This window comes from Mus pahari, chromosome 8 (genome assembly GCF_900095145.1).
Source record: "Mus pahari chromosome 8, PAHARI_EIJ_v1.1, whole genome shotgun sequence".
Taxonomy (NCBI): Eukaryota; Metazoa; Chordata; class Mammalia; order Rodentia; family Muridae; genus Mus; species Mus pahari.
Genome location: NC_034597.1, coordinates 77,138,145 through 77,157,328, shown reverse-complemented (window position 1 = coordinate 77,157,328; position 19,184 = coordinate 77,138,145). Strand labels below are relative to the sequence as shown.

Sequence of the window (19,184 nt, the reverse complement as noted above, 5' to 3'; positions counted from 1 at the left end):
GAAAGGGTGTGCCTACTTTCAAAGTATACCTGTAAAAACTGTGAGGGTGCCATAAACTACAGACTTACTTGTTCAACTCTTCTGACATACTTGATAGTTGTTACCATATGAATTCTATCAATACAAAACATGGTAAGCTACACAGTCAATATATTATGTAATTATAGAGGGAAGGCTTCCATAAGATGTTTTATAAAAGGGAATTAGTATGGAGCTAATGCCAGATCAACAAAATAACAGGCAAGTGAACCAAAACAACATATATAACAATGCAATGCTTTTATTGATGGCAGAAGAAAAGTTTTCCACTTGTAACGATATTTGCTTATTGAACTCAGTATTTCCCCCCTTGCCTTGTGTAAGTTGAATTGTTTCCCTAAAATCTGCCTTTTCTTTCTTTCTCCAAAAATCATATCCAGCCCGGTGAGTCTTGCTCGGAAGCAGTGGGCAATCTGTCAGTGGGCTCCCTGGGTGTTTCAGTCAGTGGCTCCTCCTTCACGAAAGCCCTGTTTCAAAAGGAAGAAAACAAAATTGAACCTAAGATTATCTCTTCTACACTTTATAAAAGCAGAACTCTGCTGAAACTTTTTAAAAAATATCAAATGTTCATATAAATATCAGTAATCTCAAACTTAGAAAAAACAATCTCATTCATAAACTTAAATCTCTATAAAAAGCATCACGGAAACATCACATTTAGGTTGGGCTGTGGTGGCACACCCCTTTAGTTCCAGCACTCGGAAGGCAGGCAGATCTTTGAATTCAAAGCCAGCCTGATCTACAGAGTGAGTTCCAAGACTGACATGACTACTTAAGAGAAACCCTGTTTTGAAAAACCAAAACAAAAACCCCAAATTTAAAAACATTCAGAATTCTTTTTTTTCTGTTCTTTTTTTAATTAGATATTTTCTTTATTTACATTTCAAATGCTATCCCGAAAGTTCCCCATACCCTCCCCCCCCCCACCCCTGCTCCCCTACCCACTCACTCCCACTTCTTGGCACTGGCATTCCCCTGTGCTGGGTCATATAAAGTTTGGAAGACCAAGGGGCCTCTCTTCCCAATGATGACCGATTAGGCTATGCCAGTGCCTGGCAAACATAGAAGTGGATGCTCACAGTCAGCTATTGGATGGAACACAGAGCCCCCAATGGAGGAGCTAGAGAAAGTACCCAAGGAGTTGAAGGGGGCTGCAACCCTGTACATGGAACAACAATATGAACTAACCAGTACTCCCTGAGCTCGTGTCTCTCTAGCTGCATATGTAGCAGAATTCTTTTTCTTTTGTAAGTATATATGTGTGGTGCTGCTAGACCCTTATTAGGTACTGATTGCAGGAACTTATGAATTAAATGAACAGCTCCTTCACAAAGGAAGACTTAAAAGAGAAGCAGTTGGCCAGTTGGGCTTTGCACCCTATCCTACCTTCTTCAGCACTTTCTTAGGTCAGAGACCTCTGACATGAGCCAGTCCACCTAGGTCATCTATCATTTACTTTGGTCTGTCATTTGTTCCCTCCCTCTACCTGTTCCCTGCCTTGTTAGATTTCTGTATTTTTTAAAAGTTCCTTTTCATTTCATTTCTTTGAATGAGTGTGTGTGTGTGTGTGTGTGTGTGTGTATGTGTGTGTGTGTGTGTGTGTGTGTGTGAGAGAGAGAGAGAGAGAGAGAGAGAGCAAGCATGTGCGCACGTGCATGTACGTGCGTACACACACACACACACACACACACACACACACACACACGTGCAGGTGCCCTCAGGGGATACAATAGGATGTTAGCTCCTCTAAAGCTGCAGACACAGGTGCTATGAACCTCCCAAGATTGATGATGGAAACCAAACTCAATCTCCTGTAAGAGCAAGCAGCAAGTGCTCCTAACTGCCGAACACCAGGTACCACAGTATTTGAAACCACAAAAGTCAGTGATGATAGCATAAGAGCTGAGATAATAATGACAGACTTGTTGGGTTAGCATCATAAACGAAACAGTGCTTGGGCAGGAATAGATAAACTGCCACTGAAAACATTTAGCTCCTAAGTCTTTCAAAGTAAGCAGACTCCTGACCAGAAAATAGATTGCCCCAGATCTTGCTTTTCTTTAATTACATAATTATGTGTGAGCATGATGAAGGGGTAGGGTTGCATGTAGTATGGTAGCATGGCATACATGTGAATTTTCAGGAGACAAGTCTGCGGAGTATGTTTTTCTTTTCTTTATGTGTTTGTTTATGTTCCAGAAACACAGAAACTGAGACCCCAGTGGTCAGCTTTGTGTGAAAAGTGCTTTACCCACTGAGCTATTCTGCCTGCTTGAGCTTTGGACACTGATATTCTTACATAATGCCAGTCCTATTGCCATCCCAGGCTAACAGCTCTGTTTGTAAAGATTATTTTCCTAATTCTTGATATAAAAAATTCTGCAAAGACAATGCTGCACAAAGTTGTCCAAAAGTAATCTACTTTTAATACATACCTTTTAGTAGCTAAAAATGGTGTTAAAAGTTGAACCTTCAAGAAGAAGCAGTCACAGAATCTACAGAGAACTATTCATTTCAAGGTCTCTAGTTAATAAACTGTGAAGATTAATCTTTTATTAAGTAAGAAACTAGGACCAAGTTCAGAATGGGCTCACAGTACATATTGCTAGTCTTCATAACACTGAGGCGCTCCAGCTCATCTGCCTCACAGTTTCTCTCCATAGCCCAACATGCAACTTGAACTTAAGCAGTGGATGGATCAGGTTCTCTCGTTCTGCTGACAACCAATGGCAGTATTTCTTAAATTCAGTAGTGGTCTTATTCTTACTCGGAAGTTCACGACCATACCAAGCACACCACATTAAAACTCCAGTTTGTAACACAAGCATCAGTAAGTATCCTTAACGCAGGCTTTGGGTTCACAGCCTACTGGAGCCACTTGCTGTGTGTTTCATGAGTCTCTGGTTCTGGCCTTACATTGAAACTTAGGTGGCTCAGGTTTGTCTCCATCCTGGAGAAGCAGGAAATAGGGTTGTATAGAGAGTTTTAAAAAAATGTTCCTGGGAAATAACATGCAAGTGCATAACTAAAATTCTATGTCATTTATACTTCAGGAACATACTCAAAATGTAAATTAATGGAGTTTAAAACTATATTTTTGGAAGTGATAACAGAAGTGCATATAGTATTTCTCATCATCCTAAGTAATTTTTGAGAAAAAAATTAGTACTTGAGCACACATAACTTCATATTTATATTTATGAAAAGTTAAATAGCTGACTACCAATATGCATCTTCTTACTGGATGTATAAATTAATAGAAACTTAAGGGAAGTGAAAAGAAAAAATAAGTCTTCAATTTTGTAACAAGAACAGGAAGTATACATATCTTACTGCTGAACTTCCCATTTAAAATCATTTCTCAGAAATATTTTATTATATTACATAGGCTTTAATAATGTACTTTTGAGTTATAATGCAAAATTTTTCCTAGCCAACATTTCATGTCTTGCTCTCTTTACTTTTACATAAACTTTATGGCAAAACTTTCTTCCCTGAAAACCATCCAAGCCAAGCAAGCATCTGGCCCATGAGAAGGACTGACTTATGAATTTTATTTTGTTGCTGAGTGCAGAATCCAGGGCCTACCACATGCTAAGTATGCAAGCTCTACCAAAGCTGTACCCCAGCATTCAAGATGACGTTTTTAACTTAGGGGGCATAAAAAGTAAGACTGGGACACTTAAATTGATTAGGAAATGTTTGCATTGTATGACTTGATATGGTTAAGCCACAGTTACCTCAGAGCTATGGTATATAACGTATTTTTAAGCAGTATACTCTCTCTCAAAGGAAAATCCCATGGAACCTAAACATACAAAGTACATGAAAGAAACCCCGGGGACCGAGCCCTCCCCGCTGGGCGCACATTACCTTCCCCTGCCTTCTCTACTTCCAGCCCGCTCCATCCAACCCTTTCCCATCAACCCAAACAGCAGCTCCAGAAATCTGACACCCCACTGAGAACTTTTACCTTCATTAAAAACTGTTTTAAGTGACTTAAAAATCCCCAGAAAGTAGGGAAAAGATCTCTATTTTCATTCACTTTAAAGTGTCATTTAATTGTAAACACAAGGAACTTATTTTAAGAGTATATATTCAATCTTCTACAGTGTTTAAGCTCCTTAAATCCTTGTATATACTTTGATTTTGCTTTGAAAAAAATCCTGAGAACTGGTTCCTGTGTGTTACAGAAAAACGCCCAGAGTTATGCAGCAACTCCTCTTTGATCTGTGCGTGGGTCAGGACAGTTTGCTTGGTAGCCTGGTACTGAGCACAAAGCAGAGGCGGTGATAAAAGGGAAAGTGCTACGCTGGCTGGCTCTGACGGTCAGAAGTCAATTAACACTGGGCTTTGGCTTAAGGCAGACTGAGATATGAAGTTAAATGTTAGAAAAGTTCTGTGTTTATAATAGAATATTATAAGTAGGTTCAAACATAAGTTTGGGGAAGCTGAAGGACACGTAGCGCAGGAACACTGAACTCATTCAGTACCAGGAAATGTGAATAATTTAAATGTTCAAGGATATTTCAATACATTTAAAGCATTATTTAACTTATATCAACATAAAATTATTGAGATAATTTCCTTCCCCCCACCCCCTGAATGCTTCTTTTTCTTTCCACTCACACCACACCCCAATTCACGTTCTCTGCACTTGAGAGACTCCACAGCCACTGCTGGTCACTGATCAGGAGAAAAATAGATCCTGACAAAAACATTAGCAGAACAAACTGTAAAATGAGGAACTGAGAAGAGATCCTAGAAAATTATCATTCTTGCTACTGAAGACACTGGAAAGAAAATATAGTGAAGTCCAGAAGAATCTGCAGGACAATAAAAACGCAGTGGGAAATTTGTTTTAAATTCTCCCAAAGTTCTAGCATAATGGGCTGAAAACAGTAAAAGGCAGGCTGGTTCCAAAGGTGAAAGTATTTCCCTCCAAAATCATATTAAGAAAAAAGGTCTTTGTCAAGTGTGTGATGTCCAAGACTTTGCTACTGTCCAGACTCTCTGCTCTCTCTCCCTAGTGAAGATGATTTTCAGACAGCTGTTCTTTCTGAAAAGGGTACAAATGCGTCTAGATAAGCAAACAGCCTCCAAGTCAAATTAGGGTAAGAGTCATGCTGTCTTCTGACTCCTGATGGTACACTGAAATAGCCCCTCTTCCTTAATACACTCGAGTGGATCAAACAGTATAGGAGCACTCAGAAATGAGGCGTATGCTCGCATATTTGTGCATTCTAGCCCTGTATCCTCAGATGTGAGTATTCAAATGGACTAACTGAAAAACCCAGGAAAGAGAGAAGGGACAGTGAGGGGGAAGAAGTACACAGTGGGAGTCGGCGTCAGGAGAGGAAGGGGTAGAAAGAGGATAGAAATACAGTAGTCATGTATGAAATTCCCCCAAAACAATAAAAAATAAATGTAGTAAGACTATAAATGGGAGAGAGGCTGAGAGTCATAGAGAGGTAGAGGGGGCGGAGAACAGAGAAAGTGCAGTGGTTTGGACCAGAATGACCCTGGTAGGCTCATATGTTTGGAAAGGCCTACGAGGTTGTGGCCTTGTTGAAGGAGATGGGTCCTTTGAGATGGGCCTTGAGGTCCATGTCCAGTTTCTCTCTCTGACTATCTTATGCATCAGATATTGACTGCCAGCTATTGCTCCATCGCCATGACTGCGCACTGCCACACGCCCTGCCATAATGGTCATACACTAAGCCTCGGGAACCTGAAGCAAGGTCCCACTAAATGTTTCTTTTATACCATGCCTTGATCATTCCATCTCTTTACAACAGGAGCACAGTAACTGATATAGTAGGAGTGGAGCAATGGATTTCTAAAAGGATTGATGGGCAAAAGCTGGTGGGAAAGTGTCATATCATGCTGTCAACTGGAAGCTGCATCACATACATAATCAGCCTTTTCTATCTACATCATGAAACATCAGTAGCTGAACTTGTATTGAACATGAAGTACATGTTTCTTTATAGGAAAACTCTGGCAAATGTCAATTTTACCTTTCACATTAGTTCCGAGCCCGAGGAGGCTGGTAAAACTGCTGTGTTGGCCGAGTAGACCTTCGTGGCTGTCCATCACCTCCTCTGCGGAACTCAATGGTGTGATCATAGGTGCCTTCTTCTTCCTATTTGCAAGAATAATGATTTAGTATGTTCAAAGTAGCTCTGCCTTTCCTAAGTTAAATGTGGTTTATAATCTTCATGTTAATATACCTTCTTAAGCTGTCAACAGAGAGATGCAAGGGTAAGGGATAAAGGAAGAGACCTTAAAGGAAATGATTTCCAAATATCACATTAAGTGAGGAAAAGTGAGGAAAACAGAGACGATCAAATATAATGTTCTTGAGTATTTCTTCTGAATACATTTTAGGTGTTTACTACAGAAGGAAGTCTTCCTAAGATACCAAAAGGGTCATTGAAGAGCCAGAGGACATTCACCAACTATCTATCCTCATTTGATGAAATCTTCAACATTAAGAAACTTATTATCTATGGACAGAGAAAATAATAAATTGGAATGGAGGCGGGGTTATGCAATTTAAATATACAAAAAGCTTCATGCAAGAGAAAGCATAGGAAAGCATTTATCCCGCTCTCTTCCTTACTGTGAGGGGGACCTACTAGCTCCCAAAAGAACACAGGGACATTAGGAGACTCTGATTAAAGAGCGAGCAGAGGAAATATAGAATTCACTATAACATTGGAAAAGGTCTTAAAGGCAACAAAATATCATCAAAAAGCACACTGGTTTCTTACTGAGTGCTGCCACCCTGGCTTTTGTTTCTCTCTGTGTGTGCTTTCTAAAAATTAATTCAGCTATGAATTAGGTACCCTATCAGAAATGGGGGGGGGGATGAAACAGGCTCTCAGCTTTATTTATGCAAGAAACAGCATCTATTTTTACTGAGTAGAATTTAAATTCCTACTAAATTGTCAGAGTACAATAATTTGCATGATTTTGGAAATTGATTCTGCCTCCTCCTCATGTTTTGAAATCCTTTTTTTTTCCTCACAGCTTTCCTTTAACTCTAATAATAACACTGGAAGTTATAAGGAAGTCAGAGTTGCGTTTCTTGAAGTTTCATGTATCCTACCACTGTACTGCAACCTGCCAGAGACAGGGAGATGATAGACATTCTGACTGAAGAAATTCTACTTCTTCACAGTGACAGTTAGTGGTACATAGATAAATGTATGGACACTGTTTCTCATTATTAAGCATTCTCCATAGCATTCAAAAGAAAGCAACAAATTTTATTATTTTTAGGAAGGACACTGAAGTCCAAGAACTGTATAAGACAACTAAAACTGATTTAGTTTGAATTCAAATACTGACGTTTAAATGTGTCTCCATCTGCATGTAGAAGAAATGAGCTATATGCCAAAAAAAACTAATGACCATTTTCAAGGACCTGTCATGCCACAAAGAATAGTGAAATCTAACAATTCATGTGATGTTAATTCAATAGTCATTTTTTAGAGAAAAGTGTCGGATACGCTCTCTTTTCCCTAAACCCCTTCCAAAGGTCAATCTCAAACAGTTTGGATCTAGAAGTCAGCACAGCAATTAAAATGCAGGAAGAAAAGTTAAACAGTTCTTGGGAAAGGAGAGAGCTATCATTTTATTATTCTGGTCATTGTTCTGAATGATGATTATCAAATATTACTGCGAGTTTGAATAGGAGGTATACTTAATTTTATGACAAATGACAACACTTAAAGCTATGCATATTAACTGAAAAGGATGAAGATATATCTGGTACTTTAGGAGAGGAAGTCATTAGTGCAGGAATCAGAATCGAATGCTAATTTTCTCTACACTCAGCTGCAGAACTGGCTGAGAACATCTGAAAAGTCCTTGCTTTACAATGAACCACATCGTTAGAAGTTAGACACTGCACGTGCTGAGCGAGTGCCTAATAAAAATGATATTGCTATTGAAAAGCTGCCTCTTCTGGCCTTAAAAGATTCAGACTGTACTCACTAGAGCCAATTAGTGTTATAGAGATGACCAACCATGAAATTTCTTTCACATAATTTGATGTCTTCACAAGCTTTTTATACAAAGTAGCAGTCAAAAACTGAGATTCTCATAGCTTACTTTTCAATTACTGTCAAAGGCAGTCTTTGCTTTCATTAACTTTTAAGTTTCTCCTGCAGTGCAGCTGAGGACAATCATTGTTTACATGCAATACCCAGCATAGTCTGCAGGAGGAACGGTGAGTGCTGACTGCATCCTGGCCTTACCTCAGACAGCATAGTTCTAGTTATAAATGAGGCATCTGACCTGTCTCTAATGAAATCTATCCATTGCCATAGCCTATCTTCTTCCTTAAAGCTTCAAAACTCTATTACAGATTCCAAAAATTATTTCATAGTTCATGAGCATATTAAAAACAACAACAACAACAACAAAACCTGACACTGAATTAGAGCCAGTACCATCCCAGATTTTAGATTTGATGGACATATCTGTCAACCTTGAGAGATAAAGTCACAGAGCTCAATACAAGAAGTCCTGGAGGGAATATTTTGATTCTGACTCTCAGCAAGTTTCTTTATAAGGCTTGGAATAACTTCCTGTGATAGAAACACCCAATGTGATTGTCACCCGAGCATTCAGACTTCGTATTAGTTATTAGGGCTCTAACTCTTGCTCACTTCAGCTATGTTATCAGTTTATGTTATAAAGCCTGGTTTCAAAGAACAAAAATTCAAAATGAGCCCCTTTTCATACTTATATTAACTAGCCCACTGAAACCTTTCATGAGCAGACACACACACAAACCACACACACACACACACACACACACACACACCTGTAGGAACCAATCTGGCAAGCACATATCAAATATATTTTGAAGCAAAGCAAAATAACCAACAAAGATGACATTAAGAATTTCAACAATTAAAACAATGACAATTTATAAGTACTTTTCTTCTGTATACTGTGTCTTTGGCCTAATACTGCATGCTGTGTTTGGAGAACACACATCCAACTACATATGCTCCACCTGTAAGTGAACTGTTCTATGAAACTTCACTATAAATTGGTCATTTGAAACCCATAAGTAGAAGCTTTAACCACACTTATATCACATGTTCTCTGTAAGAGAGGAGCTGACAGAGATGGAGGCTTACTAGGAGATGCTTGGCCTTTCTATACAGCAAAGGATACCAGCACTTGAGTGGACAGTCAGTCCACAGAATAAGGAAGGGCTTTCTAGATATAGAGTTAGGACCTAGAATATAAAAGATTTTTAAACTTAAATATCACAACAAAAAAAAATTTAAATGAGGCATGCATCGACCTAAAGAGAGCTCTCAAGAGATAAAATACAAACAGCTGAGAAACATCTTTAAAGTGTTCAACATCCTCAACCATCAGGGACTTGCATATTAAAATTACATTTCTCTTATCCCAGTCAGAATGGCTAAGTCCCAGAGAAACAAATAATGGCAAATGCTGGCATGGGCGTAGGAACGCACACTCACTCACTGCTGGGAGAAGTACAACCTGGTACAGCCACTAGCAAAATCAGTATAGGGCATCTCCAAAAAGGAGCTAAAAACTTATCTACCACATGATCCAGATGCATCACTCTTGGCAATACAAAGAAAAGACTATCCCTTACTATAGAGACACCTGCTTATTCATGTGCACTGCTGTTGTGTTGACAACAGCTAGGAGACAGTCTACATGTCCATCAACTGGGGAATGGATACTCAAGATATCATATATTAAAAGAGTCAAATATCACCCAGCTATTAAGAAAAATGAAATTATGAAATTCAAGTAAATGGATGGAGCTTAAAGCAATCATCTTGAGGGAGGTAATCCAGACCCAGAAAGACAAACATTTCATGTTTTCTCTCATTTACGGATGCTAGCTTTGAATCTTTACCTATGCATTTCACTAGAAATATCCACAGAGGTCAAAGGAAATACATAAGGGTCCACGGAGAGGGCAGAAAAAAAGTAGCAGTATAAAGGGTTAAAAGGAAATTATGGAACAGAAAGAGGTAAACTGTGGTGGGGGAGGTGAAAGTTTGAAGCGGGAAATTGGGTAGGGATAAATAAAACTAATGACTTATTTTTTGAGAAGCCATAATATGGAAACCTACTATTATAGAAGCTTCCTAAAATGTATCTATCCACAAACTTTTTTTTTAAATTGAAATGAGGTTGTCCTGTAGGGGAATAATGGTCCCAGAAGAGACCAGCTAGCAAACAAAACACTCAGTGGCAAGAATAAGGGCTCTGGAATCCTTGGCCAGAGCGGTTCCAACGGCCACCAAACAGTGTTGGCTGCTGCCAGTGATCTTGGTTACCGCCCCCCACCCCACCCCACCCCACCGGGGCTTGACAGTAAGAACACACTGCTGAAGACACTACATACTTGAGTCACAAACCATGGAGATACCAAGGTAGTACTGACAATGGATTTAATAGACTACATATGAAGTTCAATATACTTAGTGATCTTTGAAATTTACATAATGCTAATGAGTATATGTCTCTTGTAATGATTCATATGCAAAAATCTACTTTATAAATCACTAGGCTATACTTTGCCTGTCTGGTCAGATTATAGTTATAGGCATATAACCAAACTTAAGATGAAACCTAAGCAAGCAATCCTTGTAAAGACAAACATGCTTTTACAAAACATTATGCAATAGACTGCAAAGTTACAATTAGAAATGTTCTAAGTGATCTGCTCATAAATTAATCAATTAATATTTTACTGTATTAGAACAGGTGGAAACTGAAATGAAGGATGACTCAGCTTTTATTTCCTTGAGGTTTGTGCACTGCCAGCCTCTATGCCCTGAACAGCTACATCCTACCAACACTAGTCTTTAGCATTTGCCTTTTTTGATACATGTTCTACTCTAGCATTGATAGTTCTAACCCTGAACAGCAAGGCCCATGATGTCTTAGAACTACAAACTAGAGGGCAAAGTTGTCGTGAAGAATAACAAACTAAGGCGTTATTATTTACCTAAGTAATTAATTCCACAACCTGAGCTAAGGCCCAGGCCCCTCACGTTCCTGGCTTCCCGTCTGATAAGCTTCCCAACAGTGACTCAGACATCACACACTGCAGTACTCTGAAGGGCGCTGGAGAATATATGGACAGATCTTTGTCGTTTTTGTACTGTTACTAATTTAGAGGATAAATGTGGTGCTCCTTTTTTTCCAAATGAAATCTGTGTTGCTACCAGAGTAAGACAGATGGGCCCAGGGTAAGAAGGGCAGCTGTGCATATGGGTGAGCAGTACCCTTGCCCTTCCCTTTCTCAGTGCTCCCACACTTTGGAACCTGGGAGGCACAAACATTACAAACCCTACTCAGCTTCCCTTTAGCCATATGCTACAGACTACAAGGTGAAGTGGCTAGGAAGGACAGGAACGACAACTGTTCACATGCAGGCAATCTAGGCCCTATAAATTGCCTCATTTGTTAAAAAGAACTCACCTTGTGTAGCTAAGTAGAGAAATTTTTAGGTTCAAAAGTATGAGATAGATGTTACAATACAAAACCAAATATAGCTAATGTTATAATAAGAATGATTTAGCTCAGGATTAAGGACTTTTTAAGGAAATAAATACCATTTTAAAATAAAATGGGGGAGGAAATTCATCTCCCTTCTTCCATTTTTATGCACCATATCTGGTAATAGTTTACTTAAAGTATAACATTTTATGGCTAAAGAGAAGGAGGGAACATTAATTGAAGAAAGAAAAAACAAATTCAAACCCTAATTACAAAACAACTATTTCTAAATCTAAGACACACACACAAGAACACTGTTTTCACTCTGATAAAATACAGAATTTCAAAAGGACTGAGGGCCATTTCACTGAACAAATCACTTCTGACTTTTTCTTTGTAAAGACTTTATCCCCATGAAAGGCATGGTGGAGAACACCTGTCATCCTGGCAATGGAAGGCGGAAGGAAGCAGGGCTGATAGGCCAGGCTCAGCTGCAGAGCAAGCAGGAGGCCAGCGAAGCTACACAAGCTCTTCCCAACTAACCAAAGGATGTAAGTGCATGGATAGATATGAATAAATAAGTGCCAAACAAACTTACATGTCTTAAAATTATATTAAATTATATTAAAATTATATGGAGATTGAGGACTCTATAGGGCAACACAAAGTCATCTGAATACATCCATAGCTAAAGGTTTCTACTCCACACTCTGCCAAATAAAGAACAATGTAAGGACAACAACATTGTAACACAGAGTGACAGCAAAAGCCAAGACAGTAGCACCATTATTGCTGTCCGGACTAACACCGGTAAGGTTTTCTTCTCTTTAATGCAAAGTAACCCAGCTGCTTTGCGCAGTCTAAGCACCCAGGAATATTCACCTAAATATCAAAAGGCTGCACTGTGTCTTAAGCCAGAAAAGGGAGCTTTTGAAAAGAAAGAGTAGAAAACTTAAATAATAAAAGTCATGGGTCCTCTTCAATACGACACTACCTCTATGCATATCTACAATTTGAAATAGATTTGGGGTATGATACCTTTGGTGTGTGACATGTATTTATTTGTAAGGTTTTTATAATAAAGTCTCTAAAATTAAGAAATAAAACCTGTGGTTAGCTGTTGACACTACTGGAGTGCGGCATTTCTTATGTGACTTAGTATTTACACTAGTTGTTTGAATGACTTCATCTCGCCATTTCCTAGAAGAAACTGATGCTCAGAATAATCGGTTCCCCAGTAGTTAGTGGCCATCTTTCAGCAGACTGCTCACCTACACAAACTAAAAGTCTTCATTTTGAACAACATGGCACTTTATTAATGTTTCTTGCTTTGGATAGCTTTCCTTTAATTTGTTAGTAGTTTAATTTTTCTAGGTTCATTTTTTAAACATCAACATTTTTCAGCCTTACTAAGGAATATTTGAAAACTGAGTTATACAAATTTAAAGTGTACAATGAAATAAAACACATACATGTACACTGTGAAATGGTCACAAGCCAATGAACGCCCCATCACCTCATAGTTACCATGCTCCTGCTGGTTCGCTGGCCCTGTCTTTTCTTGTGAAAACAGTGAGAAGCCATTCAGTGAGCATTGTGCAAGTACGCACATGCGTGCTAACCATCACCAAGTCCCACAGCCACAGGGCCCTGTCGTTCGTTCTGCACAATGATACTTTGATCTCTTTGAACATCTCCTTATTTAACCTGACCCTTGATCCTGGAAGCACTGTCCTATTCACTAGATCCTCTGTGTGGATGAAATCATACACTCCCACTTTACATAACATACTTTTCAAAGATTTTTTAAAACATGAGTGCCTGTGTGTGGATTATGAACATGTGAACGCAGATCCCCACAGAGTCCAGCAATGCATGCTGGGTCCGCCTGGGGCTGGAGGTACACAAGGCTGAGCTGCCACATGGGTGATGGATCTTAACTACTGAGCCTGTAATCAACCACGGTGTTTGCACGCAGAGCAAGAGCAGTAGGCGCTCTTACCATCCAAACATTCCTCTAGTTCTGAGCATAACATTTAGAGTCCCATGTTGTATGATTATATGATAGTTTCAGCACAATCATCAGTTAATGGCCACTATATTTGATGAAATAATACAGCTAAATCTAAAGGATTATCCCTTAGAAAAAGAACGAAAACCATCTCTGGAAACCAACAGGCTTGGTAGGTTACAGACTTTCCAGGCGTCAGAACAGGAAGTGTATACCTACTCCAAAGACATCAGCATGCGGAATGCTTTCTCTAAGAAATTCTATATTGCAGCAGGATTCTCAAGAGCTCTGTCTCTTTAACCAGGTCTAAATCCTGGCACAGAGTCAGTCCATCATGTCCAAGGCACACTACTTCAGTCTCCATGCCCATCACGTTTTTGGGTAGGAAATGGTAATGATGTGAGTATAAGAGAATTATATGAGAAAATAAAATGCCAACAAATAGGCAATGCATTTGACATTAATCCAAACTGAGTAACTGTTAATAAAGCACATGCTTCCTTCAACTGAACTACATAGACTGAGATACTCTGCTGAAAAGTAAGTAGAATATGCATAACATTCTCTATACACCATAGTAAACATGTAAAAACATGTACGTTATATATTTTATAATGAGCACTAATTACGGGTGATGAACTCCTGTTATACTCTCATAATTTATATTATTTTTACAATTTAAAATAGTAGGCTAATATAACAGAATTTAAAATGATAAAACTAATTCTTTCTGTAGAAGGAGTAATTGCCAGACTTACTGCTTTTACTGCTAAAACACCAAACAGGCTTTTATTGTAAAAATTCCTTTAAGGGACCAACTGAAACAGATACATATGGTATGCTACAGGGACATGAATACAGATTTTAAAAACTGAATTAGAAAAACAACAAGAATAACATTTTATGCCTACTTGATAAATTATAGGACACATCTCTGCTTTTAAAAATGTACTGTAGTCTGAGGGAGGAAAGGGATATTTAACGGAAAATGCTTCATAAAATTATAAGTATCATATGACAGAGAAGTGAAATAAGATCCTGATGTTTTCTCTTCTTTATTAAGAATTAAGGAACTTACACAAATAAATATGTAAGCTTAAAGCATGTACAACCTCAAGTATCATGCCAAATTCTTGGTCAAATATACACAACAAAAACTTGTGCGTGACAAACCATGGTCATTTCTCTTGAGTGAAACATGGAAACTTATGTTTAAAACCACTCATGTAGGCAGTCTGAGGAATGTGACGTGGACAGAGGCACAGCTTTCCCCAGAGCACAGGAATGGAGGTGGTACTATTTGAGGTCTGGGCCTAGGCACTGGCAATCCTGCCTTTCCTACAAAGGAAGGCAGCACTTTTACAACTGCTGACTGGGTTTTCTGACCAGGACTACTTCCTCCTCCATGCATCAGACTAGACCATGTTAAGATGAATGATTTTACCTTTCCTCGTTCTTTCAGTAAGAGTCACTTGTCAAATGTCATTATTTCCAGAATCTCCATCGCCGAGAATATTTTTAGTACTGACTACTCTACATAACCTGCTACTTAGGATATCATTTCAAGTATGACTTGTCTAGAATATACTATTAAATATCTCTCATGAAGAAAATGCTCTCCTCTCCTTGACAAATATATGAGGCAGTTGCTTTACAGCTTTTATCAGCTGCTCAACTAGTTCATTCGTATTGTGCTTGACACTGAGTGAAGTCCTTATAACGGACTCCCAAGGCAAATTCATAATTCATTGCATACTCATTGAGGACTCTTTCCCAGACCTAAGCACAAAGCTCTAGATTAAATATAGCTGAGGTTTATGCAGTAGGAATAACCTCACTTTGGCACAATACTCTTCTTACTAGTATATTGTGAATAACTGTGCACAACAGATTGTATAGCCTTTGGGAGATTTGTCAGCCTTCATTTTTGCAAAATGGGTGGAAGTCAGAGCACTACTATCCAACATCTAGGCAGACAGGCACAGTACAACTGAACTTTGGTGTAGCGGAACCAAAAGGGTAACCTACAGGCAGGCAGGCACAGTACAACTGAATCTTGATGTAGCTGGACTAGCTCACAATACCTTCAGAAACTGAAAAGACTTCCAGCAATGGGCAGTATGAGAAAGGAAGAGGTTGGCCGACTTTCTATCTAGCCCATAGTTCTAACTCCTGCCTGCCCCTAAGAAACACCAGCTGATACTTCTACCAACACTCATCTTCATTTCTGTACTCAAATAACCTAGAGATTTCTCATGTGTTTGATCTTCTAGAGGAATAAGATAACTCAGTTGACTCTTTGTGAAAACATTGGTTGAAAGACATTTTGTCAGACAAATTTATCAAAATATAAGCTTACCACACTGATGAAAATTAGTTAAAGTAGCATACAGCTGGGAGAGTGAGTATCCTTTACTCCCATCCAGAGGCAAACTGTACTCTGTTGTTTCAGAAAATGTCAAATCTAAATCAGTCCTTCACCTTAATAGTGCAAGGAAATTTAGGTAAGTTAACGGCTCAGAATTTGTGCCTGCGATTTTGTGTGTGTGTGTGTGTGTGTGTGTGTGTGTGTGTGTGTGTGTGTGTGTGTGTGAAGTGAAGATACTGCTATTTACTTCATAGGGATCCTAGTGTGGGTGTTCTGTCTGTCTGTATATGTACACCACACATGTGCAGTGTCCCTGGAATCAAAGCTACAGATGGTTATGAGAGTTCTGGGAATTGAACGTGGGTCCTCTGCAAGAACAGTTAGTGCTATTAATCAACATTACTAGCAGACCACAACCAATGTTTGTTTTCACTTCATCTACAAAGGTCTTTTTCCTCTGTGTAATATAAAATCCCCTCAAATGAACTTAAGTTGTGTGTAAAATGCCATTGATCCAGACAGGAGTGATTCTGAAATTCAGTTCTTTTGCAGGCTATATTCCCAGAGGAGTCTTCCAGCCAGCCCGAAAGCAAATATCCTAAGTGACACGGCTGCCGATTTTGTTCTGGGTGGGCACATTTGGTAATCCTGTNTGTATGTACCACAGGATCTTCTACACCTTTTAATAATAAACTTTTGTTTATAAAACAAACAAAAAAGTAAATGGCAGAAAATAGGCAGATAAAGTAATACATGTTTATAATCCTATCATTAATAGTCAGGAGGGTCAAGAGTTCAAGGTCATCCATAGCTACAAAACAGGTTTCAGGCTACTCTGGGCAATGTGAGACCCTGCCTCAAAATAAATGAATGAATGAATGAATAAATAAATAAATAAATTGAACTATTAAAAACATAGCAAATAGATCAACTGGATTAGAGGGAACAGCCAGCTATTGGTGATGATATCTAAATCACAAGGCAATTTGCAAGGCAAATGATAACAATCAAACTCAACAAGAAATCAGAGACTTACTTTACAACTTTCCTAGTATGAAATCCACAATTCAAATTCCACTTTCATTATCTCAGAGAAGGGCATGTCAGTCTTAAAAACTAAAGAAACAACAACATTTTTTAAAAAGCTTGCCCCATGGTTCAGTACGAATTTGTTCAAAACCCAGGTATAGACAACAATGCAGTCACTGTCAAAAGGCAGTGGAACTCACTGTATGACTGGCTGAAAGCATCCTGTTTGAGCCAAAGCAGAAGCCATCCACTTATGAAAGCTATAACAAACTATAGGTTTCTGAGGAGTATAGGAAAACAGTTTAAAGAAAAAAAAAAACAACAACAAAAACTTTAGAACTTTGTAGTCCAAGTCCTACTAATGGAAAGAACTACATGGTTCAAAAAAAAACTAATTGTACTTAAGATTTGTGACATTTATATTAGACTCACATTTTAAGAGTCCACAAAGATTTCTATTTTATAAGTAACACTAAAATAGAAAAGTTTACTAGGGCAAGGAAAGAGGGGTGTAAGGATGTCGTTTGGTTTCCTTCCAAGAGATGTAATTTAGGGCAGGTGTGCAGCTCCTAGCTCTAGTGCAAGCTGCTTCTGCAGTTCAGAGAATCAGACCTCACTCAGGAGCTGAACATTGGCATGGTTGCTCCTTGCCAAGCCTTAGAGGGACAGAGCTCAAGAAGCCACAGAAGCAGGTTTAGATCTGAACGATGTTCACTGAGCAGTTTCCATTTGCTCACGATAACCTAGGAGTGTGTCTCTTTTTCTTGGATTTTTCCGAGGAGAACACGTGACTGAGACTGGAGAGGTACATGTGTTGCCCAGGCTGTGGTGGATTGAACTTCATGCTCTGCTCGTCGATGGCTTTGAGGAATGGCCTAGATGAAGCTACTTCCATCATGATCAATTCTAATGAGGTTTAGAAAATTACAGACCTCACGTTTTAAGTTGGTATGTATACTTAATAAAACAACAGTATTTGTAAGCTAAATTTCTTAATACAGAACACAAATCAACCACATGGCTATCTACTCTGAGCACATTCTACTTCACTCTACCAAGGTACCCTAAAGTAATACCTTATCCAGAGCAGCTGTGGCATGGAAATGAATTAACATAAGTAAAGAACTAATTTCTTAAAGTGAGATATTAGTTTCTGAATCTCCGTGTCTGTCTCTGTCTCTCCTCTCTGTCTCTCTGTCTCTGTCTGTCCCTCTCTCCCTCCCTCCCCCTCCCCTCACCCCCCTCCTTCCTTCCCTCTCTCTCTCTCTCTCTTCCCTCTCCATTCCCTCTCTATCTCAAGCGGGTCAGAGAGCAGGAGCTGATGCAGAAGCCATGGAGGGATGTTCTTTACTCTCCTCCTCCTCCTCCCTCCCTCACCCCCCCCCCTTCCTTCAAGACAGGCTTTCTCTGTCTAGCCCTGGCTGTCCTGGAACTCGCTCTATAGACTAAGCTGGCTTCATCTGGATTAGACATCACTTGCCTCTGCCTCCCAAGTGCTGGGATCAAAGACATGTGCCACCACTGAACAGCTCACTTTTTCTTTTATTAGTTTGAGTCAAACTAGTCTACTATTTCATTCTAGTGACTTATAGAGGGGGTGGACCTAACATCTAATGCCAAACTAGCTCTTGATTTGCCTTTTAACATGCAAAATTATTTTTACAAGTTGCCCACATTAATAACCAACATAATACCAAAAACAGAGTAAGAACTTGGTCTAAGCACCATGTTTGTTCATTTTTCTTTGAATTAAAAAAGAAACCTCAAGGCAGTCTTCATAGAGACAAGTTAGTCATATCAAACACACTACTTTTATTCCTAATTTTTTCAATATAAAAAGGTTTTCTCTTCCTTGGTATCAACTGAGATGGAGCCTAACTCCTTCAAGGATATGACTACTAGAAAAGAAAAAAAAACAAACAAAACAAAAAAAACAAACTTAAGTAGTCAAGTTCACCAAAGCAAGTATTTTCACAACAAATTCTTTCTATTTTCAATTCTAAATTCTAAGATATTTACCTCCAGAAGTTTAGATAAACATAAATATCTCTCTACAATAAACTTCATTCATAAGTTCCTAAATTTGCTCAAGAAGTGCCACTATGGCACATTTTAAGTAAGGGAGATTTATCAATCTTATAATTTTCTTTTTAAAAATCCCATATTTAATGGCTATTTTAATGAGTGTTAAAACATCACATAGCTGGGCATGGTGGT

The 19,184-nt window shown here is 38.8% G+C and overlaps 1 protein-coding gene across 1 annotated transcript in view; it reads right to left on the bottom strand.

Annotated features, from left to right (window-relative positions):
• Positions 1-260: 260 nt before the first annotated feature.
• Tdrd3 (tudor domain containing 3) overlaps positions 261-19,184 on the bottom strand; it is a 136,451-nt gene continuing 117,527 nt past the window's right edge. Inside the window, exons 13-14 of the mRNA XM_021202958.2 lie at positions 6,060-6,184; positions 261-506 (exon numbers count right to left, since the gene is read on the bottom strand). Coding sequence (XP_021058617.1) covers positions 6,068-6,184 — 117 coding nt within the window. The 3' untranslated portion in view covers positions 261-506; positions 6,060-6,067. The remainder of the gene's footprint in view (positions 507-6,059; positions 6,185-19,184) is intronic.